This window comes from Nuphar pumila, chromosome 5, assembly GCF_984573655.1.
Source record: "Nuphar pumila chromosome 5, dmNupPumi1.hap1.1, whole genome shotgun sequence".
NCBI classification, from domain to species: domain Eukaryota; kingdom Viridiplantae; phylum Streptophyta; class Magnoliopsida; order Nymphaeales; family Nymphaeaceae; genus Nuphar; species Nuphar pumila.
Window position 1 is genome coordinate 43,632,832 of NC_143253.1, and position 17,390 is coordinate 43,650,221.

The 17,390-nt window shown below is 36.4% G+C and overlaps 1 protein-coding gene across 1 annotated transcript in view; it reads right to left on the reverse strand.

The window, feature by feature from the left end:
* Positions 1–17,390, reverse strand: part of POL{LAMBDA} (DNA polymerase lambda (POLL)) — a 149,247-nt gene that overhangs the window by 25,733 nt on the left and 106,124 nt on the right. The window contains exon 11 of the mRNA XM_090006061.1: positions 465–545. Within this exon, the coding sequence (XP_089862187.1) occupies positions 465–545 (81 nt within the window). The remainder of the gene's footprint in view (positions 1–464; positions 546–17,390) is intronic.

Below are 17,390 nucleotides of genomic sequence, written 5' to 3' on the forward strand. Positions count from 1 at the left end.
TGATTGATATTGAACAGATATGGATAAGATTGGAACCCAAACCCCACCAACCACAGCCTTGATCTTTCACAGTGAAACCTGGTATGTGCAAAAACCAAGGCCCACGGAATGCGTAGAAGCAAGCAGGCGTCTTAATCAAAGGATTCTTAATGCAAAATATTTAGGGCCTACCTTGAAGGCACACACAGGAGTTTGCATGAGGGGAAAAGAAAATTATCCAACACATCTATACTTCTAACTAGCATGTTACAATTCTCAACCTCCTCACACACACAAACACCCTCACACCCACACTCATCCAGGCACTCACCCACACACATACACACACACACAAGCGCATGCACAAGGAACACATGCAACGCAGACCCACAAATGGACATAGACGCACACATCCACATGCATACACATGCCCATCAGGAGTTACAACTCCAAGTCATCCAAAATAAGTGGCATATCTCCATAACCTTAAAATCAATGCGATGGCGTTGCTCCCAGCCTGGATATGTGCAAAGGCCAAAATATGTGTCGACACCAGAATCAGTTCCCTATGGAAAAACATGACCAATTTTTAATAACACCAAATGATAGATGGAGCAACCAAATAAGCATCTCTAAATCAAAAGCAACAGTAGTGAACAGAAAACCAAAGGAAGCATGACAATCCTTTAAATATAGAATTAGAATAAAAGTCAAACCATTAGCACGTCAAATACATCAAGCACTAGCCTTATGCTCTTCTATCCTTTATCTAAGACCTCGTAAAATTTTTAGGTTCAAAAAATACAATTAATAATATTTTATACAATTTATGTTAAATAATATTATATTATTATTTAATTGAAACAACAGGATTGGTTTAGGTGTGAACCCTTAATGGATCGCGGACCCAATGAATAGGATCCATGGTCCATAGCTGTTGAGAGTTTCAGATTTTTTTTAACTCATTTAGGCAAATTTTATCAAAGTTTTTTTTAGTAAACTTGTTATTAGGAAAGGTATCTTTCCTAAGCTTTTTTTTAATATGGGGCATCTCCTCTCTTGGTAAAGAAAGGGGATTTCCCCCTTTTATAAACAGTTGTAAAGCCTCTTTCTCAAAACACGACGTTGAGAGAGAGGGCAGCAAGAGAGAAGGTAATGAGAGAGAGAGAGGAAGGGCAGCGTGATAGAAAGACAAAGAAGAGGATAGTCCAAGAGCAGGCTGACCTGTGCTTCTTTTTTATCTTCTTCTTCTTCTTCTTCTTCTTCTTCACAGATCTATCCATAGCAAAAAGGTACAGGCCTCTCGCTTAACTCCTTAGAGCAGGAGATTAGCATGGATTGATTCTGTATAGAGTTTACAAAAAGCAAAGAAAGGAATATAAGTAAAATATAGATTTGCTTATAAGTATTTCTTTGGGTTTTTTTCGTTGGAGTCAATAGGTATAGTTCTGCTCATGGTTGCCATTTGAGGAAGCGGGAGCGGGAAGCGATACGGGAAGCAGGAGCGGGAAGCGAGGCACTTTCAAAATTTTAGGAAGCGGGAAGCGTGGGATCACTTAGGAGCGAATCGGGAATCGTCTCGGAAGCGAACCGGAAGCGACCTAGGAAGCGAAGGGGAAGCGAAAAAATTTTAAAAAAAATTAAAAAATACAAAAAAAAAAAATTGAAAAAATGGGGGAAGCGTGGGGGAAGCATGCTTTCCATAAAAGGGAAGCATGCTTTCCATAAAAGGGAAGCACGCTTCTCCACGCGTTTCGGAAGCGCGACGTTTTATGCTTCCGAAGCGCGCTTCCCCACTTACATAGGCGCTTCCGGTAACTCTGGTTCTGCTATCCCGTGGATCAATAGTTTTTTTTTTGGTTCACTTATAGATTTTTAGGATCTTGCCTGTGTGGGTTCTTTTTTACTCAATCAGATCCTAAATATCACATTTCTGTAAAATCCCGGGATGCATGCCTATGCAAATTTTTGTTCATGCTTTACAAATTTTTAGCATGAACCAATTTTGTAAAACCCGGAAATTTTGGTTACAAAATATTTTTAATTTAGGCAAATTGGGCCTAGATCCAAATTTGCAGATCCAGGACCCATAAAGGGGGTAATTAGGATTAATCGATTTAAACCTCGATTTAATAAATAAATAAATAAAATTTTAAGTTTTTTAATATTTATCCGAGGATCCACAGTTGGATCCAACTTAATGGATCCATTTTGATTTTTGGGGCCGGGTTACGGGTCCCGGGTTCGGACCCGAGCCGCGCCCCATGTTACAGCCTTTTAAATAAAAAGGGCAACCCGATAAGGGTTGCCCGATAAAACCTTACACAAAAACAGAAAGGGGGAAAGAGGGGGGGTTACGCAGGGCGTAACCGACCTCCCCCCATCTCGGCTAGAGGGGGCCGATAAGAGGAGTAGGGTTAGGGGTTTTCCCTCCCTCGTCTCTCTCTCCACTCAGTCCCTCTATCTTTCTTCCACTCGTCTCGTCTCTCTCCCATCTCTCTCTCTCTCTGTCGGTGTGCGTGCGCCGGAGGCAGGGAGGTCGCCGACGAACTTCGGCCACCAACAATCACGGCAGCAGTGAGGAGCGTCAGCCTCCAGCCTTCGATCGCCGGAAAAGTCGCCGAGAAAGAGGTACGGGGCTCCTATCGAATCCAGGTGAGGGATCGAACATGGGTTCGATCCCGTGTAGTCTTTTGAGGGTCTCTGGGGAACTTTTTCCTGGCTGATTGTTGTTTCCTTTGTTGTTTTGTGGATTAAATTTTGTTTTGGGGGTTTTCATCGACCCTAATCCGAAAACCCTAACCTATGATTTGGAGGTTTGGGGTTTCCATTGTGAAAGGGGGATCGGCTGAGGTAGGGGATGGCCCCAGCCATGCAGGTCACCGAGTTGACTCAGCGAGTCTTAAAACCATGCTCTAGGTCACCCACATGTTTGATGCCCGACGGTTGGCTCATGTAGAATAAATTGATAGGTATAATTGAATGAACTGATGTTCTTAAGGATGGATCCATAGTTAGATATATTTTGTGATGTCATCTCTTGCATATGAAGACCAATCACATGTGTTGTACTCTACATCATTGGTGTTTACAGTTTTTTTTTTTATATAATGTAAGTTTAGGATTTAGTTTATGATCTCTGTTTTTCAACATATTGGATGAAAATCAAATCCTGTTACATATATTCCAGGTTACAGTGATGTCCTGTTAAGTATATAACAGAAATAAAATTCTGTTTTGAAATAGTCTGGGTTTATTTATCAAAGGAAACTGTTTAGCTAAGTCTTGGTGAAGGTAGTTGCTTTTGATTCCTGTAATTTGAACTAAGTTCCTATATTACCTTTGTTTCAGATTTAATATGTGAGACTTACTTGTTCCCGTATATGAATTAGCAAAATAATTGATTTCAGTGTTAAGTTCTGTGTTAGTTTTGATTAGTTGTAATGACAGAAACTTATTGGTGTCAAGTTCAAGCACAACATTTGTTGAGTTTAAGTTACTTATGATTTTAGTAAAATAAGTTCTTATTCGAGCTTGCGGTTCAGGTGAACCATGGTGGTGCCATGTAAATACGAGTTATATTCTTATTAGAGAAAATGTGTCGTAATGGAGCAATATATATATATCTATATATATAAGTACATTTCCTTTCCACTTGTACAAGATATGTACATATGCTGTTTTAAAAATTTTTTGTCACAGGTTCTCTTAACATATATATGTAACACTTCCTTCTGGGTAGGCATGTATTGGCACTCATAATGGTTGATTCTTTGTTAATCATACTCATCATGATAGGTTGATGGAAATACTCATGCATGAAAATTATTGTATGATACTGAAATTTGGGTGGAACCCTGCCAAGCCCAGCCGAATGGTGCTGGACTATATTTTTACAAAGGAAAATATGGTAAATGCCATTTCCTTAACTGTCCATGCTTGTGGACAAATGACAGGTCGATTGAATCCTTGTTCATGTATAGTATGGCTCATATGGAAGATTAGCTTAGCACTTTAATTTTTCAGAAATACTAGCTAATCGTGTTAGACCTGGCTCTTTGCATACAGGCGAATGAAAATGCTAATATGCTTAGACATGATTTGTTGTGCCTGATTGGGATATCGTTGTCTAGTTGTTTGCATGGGCATGAGCAATCATGGAAGTAATGTTTTATTTCTTGAATCTACATGCATGGGTGTTCACATGATATAATAAAATCAATCAAGGAATGACAACATGCATTTTGGTATAAATAAGTGAATCCTTGCACATGAATCTTTGAAACCATGCTTGTGAGTGTTGTTGTTTCATGACCATGGTTATATTGGCACATATGGATGTGCATTTGGAAACACTTGTCGTGGAGGTTTATGCTTTCACTTGACTGTTATGATTATGGTATTCATGAGTGTGAGCATGATTCAATTATTACTAATTCTTCCTGAACATGTACACTTGATTTATATGTGAAATTGCACATGTACACTAATACACTTAAAGAAACCATGGATTGGTTAATACCCATATGTGATGTAGGTAACACACACATATTGAAAATGCATATGAATGAACTATGTCATGCATATGTTTAGGATCGCATGAGTGCATTATGCTTTTGGCATTTTGCCTTAGTGTTATAAATAAAACACTACTTTTGTGTTGAGATGTGATGCCTCGATGGCCAAATTGGACCATCATCGGCCTGGAGAGCCGTGGGTTTGGTTTGTTTTCACATATGTTTTTAACTGCATCACTTGAACCACATAAGATGGTTTGGCACATTACTACATTGTTCTAGTGGTTTATACGGGCTGGAGTCCCGAATGGGTCCCTGCAAGGGAGGATGCGGGTTTTCACTTTACTTTTGCATATTGTGTTGCAAACTTAAAGAATGAAATTAAATAAAATATAATGAATAAGAACAGTGTAATATACATTCTGAGATATCTCATCTGGAGTATGAGAATCTTAGTTATCCGGTCTTGGGGAGACTGTGAGGATACAAAAACTCCGTGTGCGTTGTTGCCCCTGAACCCGATATTGAGGTTCTTCTCCTTGCCACGGTTTTAGGGAGAGCCCGCCACTTTACTCGGGAGTGGTGTGTTAGTCACAACTGTGAGTTTATGGTACCAAAAAAGTGGCACTTGTGGGCGTGGGGTGTCCCTTGTGTCCCCGACATTAGATGTGGAGGTCTAATGTTCCGATGGATGGTGTTGTTTCCTGATATCGGTCGAGGGCTAAGTTGGAACCCAGTAATAAAATACAAATTGTGTGTTAAGCTACCCTGGGAACCTACTTGACCTCAGGGTTTGTACCCGTTTGGTGTATCCGCGGGCAACTGTAATTAAAAAGAGGAACTTAAGGATGTGTGCATCTAATAGGACATGCATATGAAAAGATGAAACTTAAATGAAAGATAACAGAAGAAATCATGCATTGCACATAATCATGCATTTTTCTGTTATGCATTAGATCATGCATGTTTAAATCATTCTTGATATCATTTGGTGGTAGCATATGATTTACTTTGTGGAATCATGCTGAAAGGTTTGATTATTTCGTTATTGATATATGACACTGCTTTATTGTTCTTGACTGGTGAGTATATGCAATTATTGGAAGTTATGGATATTTAAATGTTGCAAATTTTATATCTGCACTCACTTAAATCATTGCATGAAATCTTATCCATGTTCTTTATCTCACCTTGTTTCTTTAGAAGTAGCTGTGCTCAGAATTTCGGTTCTGACACCATACTTTGTTGGTTTTTCACAGGACCATGGTGAACAGTGAGGCTGGACTGGCTACTGAGGATGGATGAGAGTCATACTTGCGCTTGTCAGTTTCAGTAGGGGACATAGTGGCTCTAGTTTTATTTCTTTTAGCTCTTTTAATTTCTGCAGTTGTTACTTTACTTTCAGTTGAATAAAACCTTGTCTTTGAAATTTACCTACTCATAAATAAAGAAATTTGGTTGGGTTCTTATGGATGATAATTGCAACTTCGTTTGTGGTGGTTGAGCTATCCAAAGGAAAGTGGAACTGTGAGGACCCCAGATCTCTGGGAAGGTTTCCGCAACTCTTAGAAAAAAAAAATATTCCGCATTTTTAAAGGGTCTGGATTGGGGTCGTTACAAATTTCGTTTATCTGAGTGGTTCTGACATTGGTTAGAGCATGAGCAGATTATTTTTCCATGCTCAGATTTACCCATGCTTTGATTATTTTCCCATGCATTGATTTTGTTTAATTCATGTTTTTTGTACAGATTTGTATTACATAGTGTTATTTGAAATCTGATTTTCTTTCCTTGGCTTAGAGTATGATATTTTTAACAGCATGTGGAATTAATAGCATGTTCGGATTAGTTGCATTTAATCTAGATTTAGGTATGTTGGTGTTAGTTTATTAATCTCGATTCACGCATGTTCCGATTCATGTTTCGATGACCCTTGGATGCACGCCCACGTTATTTATTTTGTTTTTGTCACATCATGTCAAGCTATAATTTTTGTTTATATTGTGTATTTAAGCTAGGTTTTTGGATTTATGTAAATAGAAAGATTTAAATACATGTTAAATCTGGGATTTGTTTGAGGTAGGCAAATCTGGATTTAGTTCTGTAAATCCGAGTCCTATTTAAGCTTGAGCAAATCTGGATTTTTGTGTATTATATCTGAGTTGTAATTAAGTTATAAAATCTGTTATTAGTTTAACTGGAACTGAATTTTATCTGGCTTAATTAAATCTGGAATTTTGAAGAAATAAAACCTGAGTTTTTGTTGATGAATCTAAATCTGTTTTTTTTTTTTTTGGAATTTAATAAACCTGAAGTTGCAGTCGATTAGTTAAATCTGGGTTAGGACTTAACTGTATAAACCTGAGTTTTTGTTTAAATGTGATTTGAATCTGAATTTAATTGAAACAAACTGAGTTTTATCCAAACATGTGCATCTGGAAATTTTATTAAACAAAATCTAAATTTTTGTTCGATTTCAAAATCTAGCTTTAGATTAAATACAATTTGAGATTTAAGTAACTGGTCAAAAATCTGACTTTTCTTCACCATTATGAAACTAACTTCTTGGTTGGTCTTAATACTAAATTTCTGATTTTAGAATCTGATTGAACAAGATTTAAATTAAAAATTTAAGAGTGGGCTTAAATCTAGTTTTAGATTGAATAAAAATCCAAGTTTTATTTAACAATTTAAGTTTGAATTTAATTAAGTAAAAACCTGATTTCTCGTGAAGTAATTTGAATATGAGATTGTAAATTGAATAATCGGGTCTTGATTGAATCATATTAAGTCTGGATTTCCAGTTCAATTAAATTTGAGTTTTTATTTGATTATGCATCCGATTTCTTGTAGCCACAAACATGCATAAATATCCATTTCGGATGAGATTAATGTGAATACAAATGGATATTCTGTTGTTCATGTGAGTTTGGTGTTCACTTAAGTCTCCATTGTTATTTAAGTATATTGAATTGAATAAGGGTTATGGTTAAATCACTTATGGGCCTTTGGAGGCCATATGCTTGTGCATTGTTCTTAAAATAATAAGTTATGAAATGCATTAATATGTTAATTTATAGTACTCCTGATTTAATTCAATATGGTACAAGTATCATTGTTATAATTGTCAGGGTAAAGGCCTGATTGGATAATGTATGTTGATTTGTATATTGTTCGTGTGAAGAACCCTTAATAATTTAATAATGGTATAAGAGACCTAAACAGTATAACGAATTTTCTTTCTTGATTGCCCTCTGTAAGGGTGGGATCCTTGGATGGTGGTCGTGGGGGACAGTAAGGACACTGAACGTCGTGTGCACTGTTTACCCCAAGAACCCGATGAGTGGTTCATATTCCTAGCCACGATTGTAGGAAATTGTTAAATCATATGTATTAATACATATATATATGTATAAAACCATAATACCGGATAGGGGTATTATAGTCTTTTCATAGTTGTTTTATTAAACAACTATATTTTTTTATTTTAACTTTATTTTTGTTTTTCTTTTTTCCTTTTTGTTTTTTTCTTTTTTATTTCACGCCAAAGAGGGGGCCCACAATAGAGTCGTTGGGGGCCCCAACGACTCTTTGGGAGCCCCCTTTTGGCCTCCCTTTTTGAATCACCTTGTGTGTATAAATAGGAGTGAAACCCCTTGTATTTTTTTTACTAAGCCTTAGTGCTCTCTTTCAATAAAGTGATTTTATATTTTTAGTTTGTGTTTTTCTTAAAGTTTGTGTATGTATTGTTCCATAGTGAACTTAGCTATTATTCCTTTTTTGTATTTGTCCATTGTTGGGCATTGTGAATGCTTTTAGCATTCTTTATCTTTTTGCATACTTCATTACATGGTATCAGAGCCATTTGATTCATAGAAGAAAAGGCATGATATTAATCTTTACATTCATCGTCTCTATTCCTCGCAACTTTGGTGGCATCATGGAATCCAAAATCGATATATCCTTCAAGCTCAATGAAAAAAACTACATGATGTGGGCATTGGGAATGGAGAACAATCTCAAAGGTAAGAAACTTTGGGGTTATGTAATGGGTTTTATTCCATAACTTCAATTAGAGCTCACCATGTAAAACTCGTAATTTTTAAGGATTATTAATGAATAAAGAACTCATTTTTTTTATCTCCAAATTAGAAATGTGTTTCTAGCTTTTGAATTTCATTTATTTATTTATTACATATGCAATTGTTCATTCAAGCCAATTAGGGTATAATTTGCATTTATAGAACTATTTTGGGCTATAAATCACTATTTATATATATATATATATATTATATTTAAATATATTTTTGATAGAGTTTGTAAATTATTAGAGTCTATTTGTGTGTTATTTGGCTCTTGGTAATGATTTATAGGGTAATTTGCTATTTTTGACTAATCTTGTTATAATTGACATTTTTTGAGTTTTTGGCATTTGCGATCGCACACGAAGGGTTCGTTGTATTGCTTGGGTAGCGGTCTTTGCGGACTTCGAAACTCCTCGGTCTTTTGAGTTTTGATTCATTGTTCTTCACATTATTAAGGTAAGATACCTTAACTGAACTTATAGAGAGCATGTTTAGGCACTAATTATGTAAGCATGATGTTGCACTGAATATCTAAATGAATTGCAAATACAAGTTATGTTTACACACTTCACTTAGTTATGGATATCTAGGACTCTTGTGATTGTAGTTCGGGGATCATGCTTGTCATGATTGTAGTTAGCGAAATATAGAGTGTGTTTGCTGCAGGTATACCTATGTGTGGGTTTGAATGCCTGTGCACTTATGAATGTATAATGTGTACGCAATGTGTGTCATCATACTTTGGTTTGCGCATACTATGTTATTTTGTGTGTTTGTATGAATTTGATACATGGTGCACATATAACTACTATGGATATGTATAAGTTGTGTTCGATGCATACTGTGAATGTTATATATATTGTCTTGTCATATGATGGACTCATTTATTCTTATATAGAAGAATGCATGTGAATGTTATAAATTGTTTTGAACTTGTATGTCTTGTTTGCTTGAGGAATATATGCGTATGATGTACGGTAGGATGGTCAATAAGATTTTGACCAACCCTTAAACAATTATATTTAAGGTGATATATCGATTCATGTGGTAAAAAATGCATATGACTTTTATCGTGTGTGCAAATCTCGAACTACGTAGGAGTTATATATGTTGAGGTTTAGTTGCTTCGTACTATGAAATGTGCATGTTCATGTATGCATGCATAAAAATCATGTTTTGTTTACGCATGGTTCGAGGTTCAATTTACGAAGTGCAATGTTCTTTGTGGCGATGATATGATGCGTAGGATAATATGCTTATATATGATATGCTTTAAATGCCACATGAAATAAAATTATGAATGCATGCGATAAATGTTTAAGTTCAATAGTGAACTTTGGTTCATGAAGCCTTATTGGTTAAATGTGTGATTTTATAATTTTAATGCCATATAAACTGATGTATGATGTAATGTTTTGATTGTATACATGCTTATGCCCGTGTTGATGGCTATCGACCCTGAGAGTGGTCAATTGTATTGATGCATGTATCACAATAGTTTTCACTGGATATGATACCCGTTGAGGAATTGTTCCCAAAGGATTTTCTGTGAGGGTGTGCATGACCAGATCAGGTAATCCGGCTAGAGCAGTAAATCTCTGTGAGGAAGTGCATTGTCCAAGAGCGGGTAGCCCGCGAAGACGGTATATTCTTGTGAGAAAGTGCATTGTCCAAGACCAGACAGACCATTCGTCTAGGGCGGTAACTCCTTGTGAGGTTGTACAATTCTCCGACCAGGTGATCCGGTGTGGATTTTGTAAATCTTTATTATGAATAAATGAAATGTTATGATGAATTGTGATGATCTTCTGAGTTGATTGAGATAACCGGTTATGAATCTATAAATTTGGCTTTTCTATTATAGCATGATTATATATTGAACTCAGATATGATAATAAGATCCTTATTGATTTTAGATCTTGATATGAGGTTATGATTGTGACGCTTATGTTAGCGTATAGGTGAATGACACATCATGCCTACAAATGACTAGTTTTGACTTATTAGGTGAATGATACATCACGCCTACATAGTTTCATTGCAAATGATTGCATTATGATTGTCTGAGTAAATATATCACACCTATGTATCATGATTGATGTATATCATGAATATCTAACTAAATTACTTATAAGGTATGTGCGTTGTTTCACGTTGAAATGGTCAAATGTGATTTGACTTATTGTTTATAAGAATTATGAATGCATATGAAAATGATGCAATGATCTGAATGTCTTTATATATATATATATATATATATATATATATATATATATATATATATATATATATATATATTTATGCGATGACTTGTATGACTTGAATGCATATAGATTATGCTTTATTACGTGAGTTAAAGTTGAATAGAATATTAAGTGATGAAATGTTTTTAAATGTTTTATGTTCGAATGCTTGAAATGAATGACTCATAGGATGTTGTTCCCTTGTCTATCACTTGACGATGGATGAATAATATATCTTTACCTTTAAATTCTTGATATGTTTTCCTTAAGTTTGAGTTTAGGTTGTTTTACCAGACTTTAGCGAGTCTGACTCCATTTTATGGAGGACAGGTATTGCAGGTAAAGTATGATGAGTAGTTTGAGCGAAGGGCTAGTCGAGCTGCATCCTCGAGGGTTCACTCTTACCTTGCGATCTTGGTATTCATGATCTTTTCATTTTAAGTACTTGATCGTGTAGAGACTGAAGTATTGTTTTCATAATCTGATTTGAAATGAAATTAAAACTCTTCATATTTCAGTCTTATATTGTACGTGGTTTGAAATGTGTATATCCCGTACATTTTGATTTGATTGTTATTTTTAGTGTAACCGCGCCCAAAGTCTTAACCGTTTTCAAAAATCGTTTCTGCATTATAAGATTTGATTTACTTATACTTATCAAAAAAATAAATAAATTAGTCTCAAAATTTCAATATTTGAACTATAATTAAGGTTAAAATTTTTTGAGGGTTCTCAAGATTGAAGGAGACCAAGAAAAGGCTCTTGAGGGAGATGCTCGCCTCAAAGCCATTGAAGACCGCCAAAGGAAAGTTAAAGATTGGGAAAGCAATCACGCCAAAATCCTTGCTTGGTTCATGAACAATGTTGAACTCAAGGTATGTGCAAATATAGTTAAATTTCGCTGAGCCAATGAGGCTTGGTTTTTTATGAAGGGTATGTATACCCAAAAAGACCTTGCAAGAACATATTTTTTGCAAGAAAAAATTAGAACCACCAAACAAGGTGATTCGAGTATACAAGATTACTATAGTGCATTAAATCCACTATGGGACGAGTTGGCCCTTTTAGAGCCCAAATGGGTTGCTATGGAGGAGGTTGAACCAGAGTTACCAGTCAAGGAAGCGGGAGCGGAAAGCGATACGGGAAGCAAGAGCGAGAAACGAGGCACTTTCAAAAATTTAGAAAGCGGGGAAGCGTGGGACCAATTAGAAGAAAATTATGAGCCGTCTCGGAAGCGACCTAGGAAGCGAACCGGAAGCGACCTAGGAAGCGAACCGGAAGCGAGGGGAAGCGAAAAAAATGAAAAAATGGGGAAGCGAGGGGGAAGCATGGGGGAAACGTGCTTCCCATAAATGGGAAGAGCGTTTCCCATAAAAGGGAAATGTGCTTCCCATAAAAGGGAAGTGCGCTTCACAAAAAAGGGGGACGCTTCCCCATGCATTTCGGAAGCGCAACGTTTTGCGCTTCGAAAGCGCATATCGGGGAAATGCGCTTCCCCATACGCCTAGGCGCTTCCGGTAACTCTGTGTTGAACTAAGACAAAAACAAATGGAACAAGATCGGTTGTTCTAATTTTTGTTTGGGCTAAGTCCTGAATTTGAGCAAGTGAGGTCATCACTTCTCCATAGATCTATTTTTCCTCTAATAGAAGATGTCATAGCTGAAATCACACAAGAGGAAACTAGGCTTGGCATGAGTAAGAACAATGATAAAGTACTTGCCGTATCCAAACCCGGCAACAATGTCAAAACTTATAAACCACCCCACTTTGGAAAACAAAAAAATTACAGTGGAGAAAGAAAGATGATTATATGTCATCATTGCTACGAGCCAGGTCACATTAAACCCGCTTGCCCGAAGCTAAATGAAACATTCAAGCCTAAGGTGGCTTCCCTTGAAGAATCCACCACCAAAGAAGATGAAGGCAAGAGTGGCGACCTCAAAGAAACTCTTGGTCAAATCTCTATGGCTCTACAACAAATTCTCAAAGCCACTTCCTCCACATCAGGTGCGGCCATTGGATCTACTTTGTCTCCTGGTACGTATTATTGGATCTTAGACTCTGGAGCATCTTTTGATATGACCCCACATGAGAATGTATTAACCGATGTATACACCAATTCAAAAGGTTCGTGTGTGTCCACGGCCAATGAAACCTTTTAAAAATTATAAGTATTAGAACACTTAACTCTAAAAAATTTCAAAATCTTTTTGTTCCTAAAGTTAGAGTTGCTTTAAAACTAAATTTAAACCTTTTTTCAGTTTCCCAAATCGTCGACCATGGATGTGAAATATTTTTCTTAGCTAATGGTTGCTTTGTGAAGGATCTTCAATCCGGGAAGCGGATTGGGCAAGGTCATAGGAAGGGAAACCTCTATTATATGGATCATCTAAACCTTCCTACAAAATCTGTTTTTACTTATGTCCAAGATAAAAGCATTGAAACTTGGCATAAAAGACTTGGACATCCAAGTTATTCAAAAATGTATCTTTTTCCATTTGGAAACAAAATTTGTAAGGAAAAAGACATTAATTGCAAAGATTGCATTTTTTGGAAAATGAAGTCCAGTCTATTTCCAACCAGAACATTTCTTTCTACAAGACCTTTTGAATTGGTGCACTCGGATGTTTGGGGTCCATCTCCGGTCATATCTAAAAGTGGTTACTCTTACTATGTCACTGTCATCGATGACTTCACTAGATATGTTTAGATTTATTTTTTTAGTCATAAATCGGAAGTGTTTTTATTCTTTAAAGAATTTCATATGAAAATTCAAAATAAATTTCAAAACAATATATCCATTCTTAGATCCGATTCCGGTGGAGAATATTTGTCTACCGAATTTCAAAATTATTTAAAACAAAATGGAATTTGTCATCCAAAATCGTGCCCTAGAACTCCACAACAAAATGGACTAACGGAAAGAAAACATAGACATATTATCGAAACCGCTAGAACATTGCTTATCTCTAAAAATATTCCAAAAAAAAATTGGGCCGAAGTCGTCTTAACTTCAACATATTTAATCAATAGAATGCATTCTTCTAAACTAAAGAATGTTTCTCCATATGAGAAACTTTTCAAATTTTCTCCCAACTTCAATCGCCTTCGCATCTTTGGTTGTAAATGCTTTGTCCTGTTACATAAGAGAGATAAGTTATCCCCAAAGGTGATTGAATGCGTCTTTTTAGGCTATGGGAAAAATCAAAAAGGCTATAGATGTTTTGATTTCAAAAAAAACAAACTATATGTTTCAAAAGATGTAACCTTTTTGAAATATGAGAATGGATTTGAAAAACAAGATAAACAAAATAAAATTGACTACATGTTTTTACATGACCTTATAGATGATATATGTGATGATTCTATCAATCATCTTGAAAATATAGAGGATACTTGTGATGTATCCAATATTGATATATCACCATATAATGATGATATCAGTAACGAAAATATTAATGTTTATACCCGAAGAGAACAAGAAAGGCCTATTAGTGCCTTGGAGAAATTTTCTAATCTTTAGAAGAAACCCTTGTTAAGAGATCTTCTAAAGAATCAATTACACCCAATAGGTTTGTGTCATATGAATCTCTTACGCCTAATTATCGGGCTTGTCTGATAACACTGCATTCATATTATGAACTTGCTCACTATAAGTTGAAGCCATGAAGATAGAATTAGATGCCTTGAAAAAGTCCAATACTTGGGAAATAGTGAAACTACCTTCACATAAAAAACTTATTAGATGTCGATGGGTCTTTAAGGTTAAAACCAAAAGCGATGGATCCTTAGAAAGATATAAAGTCAGATTAGTGGCCAAGGGATGTTCACAAGAATATGGAATTGACTACGAGGAAGCATTCGCTCTCGTAGCCAGAATGAAGAGTGCTAGAACCTTAATAATTGTCGCATCAACCAAAAAATGGCCTATATATCAACTTGATGTGAAAAATGCTTTTTTAAATGAAAATCTAAATGAAAAAGTATATATGGATCTGCCACCCAGAGTTAATATTGGACAAGGTCAAGCCCTTAAACTTTTACAAGCTTTATATGGTCTTAAACAAGCCCCCAAGGCTTGGTTTGATCGATTTAGTGATATCATGATTAAATTGGGATTTCATTCATGTTATACTAGCACTGCTCTTTTTGTGAAAAGTGTAGGAATGAATATTGTTATCTTATTACTTTATGTTGATGACATGATTATCACAGGAAATGATCAAAATAGTATTGTTAATGTTAAAATTATGCTAAAAAAGAGCTATGACATGTCTGACTTAGGTTTTCTTAGATATTTTCTTAGCATTGAAGTTGCATATTCTCTCCGAAGATATATTTTGTCACAGATGAAGCTTGTTGCAGATATATGTACTAAGTCTGGCATTTCAGATGATAAAAAGGTGAAGACTCAAGAAGTAATAAACGCAAAATTAAGGTTGGAGGATGGGGTTCTTCTAGAAGATCCCACACCCTACAGACAACTTATTGGATCTCACATATCTGACTATCACCAGACCTAACATCGCTCACGTTGTTGACTCTGCTAGCCAATTTCAGCATGCTCCTACGACTGTGCATATGAAATGAAACAAGGGTGCATGAATACAATGCCAACAAAGAGCTACACAAATGCACAGCAACAATGTGGTCTCTAATGGACCGATTACAATCTCACAAGAGATAAAATACAAAAACAGTAATAAGGCATAAAAGCCTATTGAAAAACAAAGTGAGAAGTTGAATACCATAGCAAATGCTTTATAAAAGTACACTTGAGGCTCTATTTATAGAGACTCGCCTTTAATGAATGGGAGGCAGTCCAATAGACGTTGGACTGCCTTCCAATGGTCATATTTATGACTATTGGGAGGCAGTTCAACGTCTAGTTGGACAGTCTCCCAACAGTAAAAAAGATTGACATAGAAACAGACAAAAAACAGAAATAAAGAATAAAAAAGAAACAGAAAAATTTACATTTCAGTCCCTAGTGGATTATTCTAAATATAAAAGACAAAAATACCCTTGTCGGGTATTTGTATACATTTAATTTTAACACTCTCCCTCAAACTTACGGTGAAATCACCGAAAGTTTGTTAAGAAGATACAAAAATCTAGGCAAAGGAAGATCTTTGGTGAAGAAGTCTGTGATCTGAAATTCTAACTGAACATATGGCAGGTAATAGTCCCCTTCAAATATTCTTTGCGAACATAGTGGAAATCCATTTCAATGTGTTTTTTTCACTCATGAAAGGTATGATTGTTGGCAATGTATATGGCACTTTTGTTGTCGCAGCATAATTTTGTAGGCTCTAAAATATCAGCTCCCATATCTGAAAGTAATGCACGCATCAACACATCTTGTAATAACCATAATTTTAAGCATTTATTTTAAATATATTATGATATATGGGTGATTTGGGCCTGGGATCCAGTTTCGGATCCAAGAACCATAGAGGGGTATTTATGCTTAAATAATGGAGTTATATTAAAATAATATTAATATTGGTAATAAAATAGAAATATACATATATATATATATGTACATATATATTAAGCGAATTCGAGGATCCACTTGGATCCAACTTGCGGATCCATATTGATGGGGGTTAAAATTTTATGTATAATGTGAAATTCAAAAGAAATAAAAATTTTAAGTTTTTAAAATTAATCCGAGGATCCACAGTTGGATCCATTTGGATCCAATTTGTGGATCCATGTTGACTTGGGGTCGGGTTACGGGTCTCGGGTTCGGACCCGAGCCCCACCCCATGTAACAACCCTCTTAAAAGAAAAGGGCAACCCGATAAGGGTTGCCCGATAGTGTGTAAAAGAAAAGGAAAGGGGGAAAGGGGGGGGGGGGGGTTACGCAGGGCGTAACCGACCTCCCCCCCCAATCTCGGCATGGAGGGGGCCGATAAAAGGAAGAGGGGAGTTAGGGGTTCTCTCTCCCTCGCCTCTCTCTCCACTCAGTCCCCCATCTCTCTCCCTCGTCTCTCTCTCTGTCTGCGTGCGCATCGGAGGAATAGGGCACGCCGGAAAAAGTTGCGGCAAACCACAGCCACCGCAGCTCCAGCGAGCACCCCTCTTCACGGCAGCAACGTGGAGCGACACCAGCCGACCGTGCCTACGCGCCTCCAGCCTCCGATCGCCGGAAAACCAGCGAAAAAGGTACGGTTCTTCTTTGAAACTGGGTGAGGAATCGAACATGGGTTTGATTCCGTACTTTGATTTGAGATGGGTTTTTGGGAACCCCTTCTTAGGGTTATTCTTTTCTCAAGAATCATGGGGGTGAACCGTGGATCACTCCCCTTAGATCGATTTCCCCTTTTTAAAGAGGGAAAAATTTGGGTATGCCAACGAATCCTACTGATTTTCTTGATTTAAATCTTGGTTTCTATAAAAAAAAATTTAATCTGGTGTCTTAATTTGGGTTTGGAATCGTGTTCTTGGATTAGATCTACATTCATTTATTGAAAGGAGGGTTTGGCTGCCATGATCAATATAAAATAAAAATTTGGGGGTTTTCGACCTTGGAATCAATCACTCGAATCTAGGTTGTTTT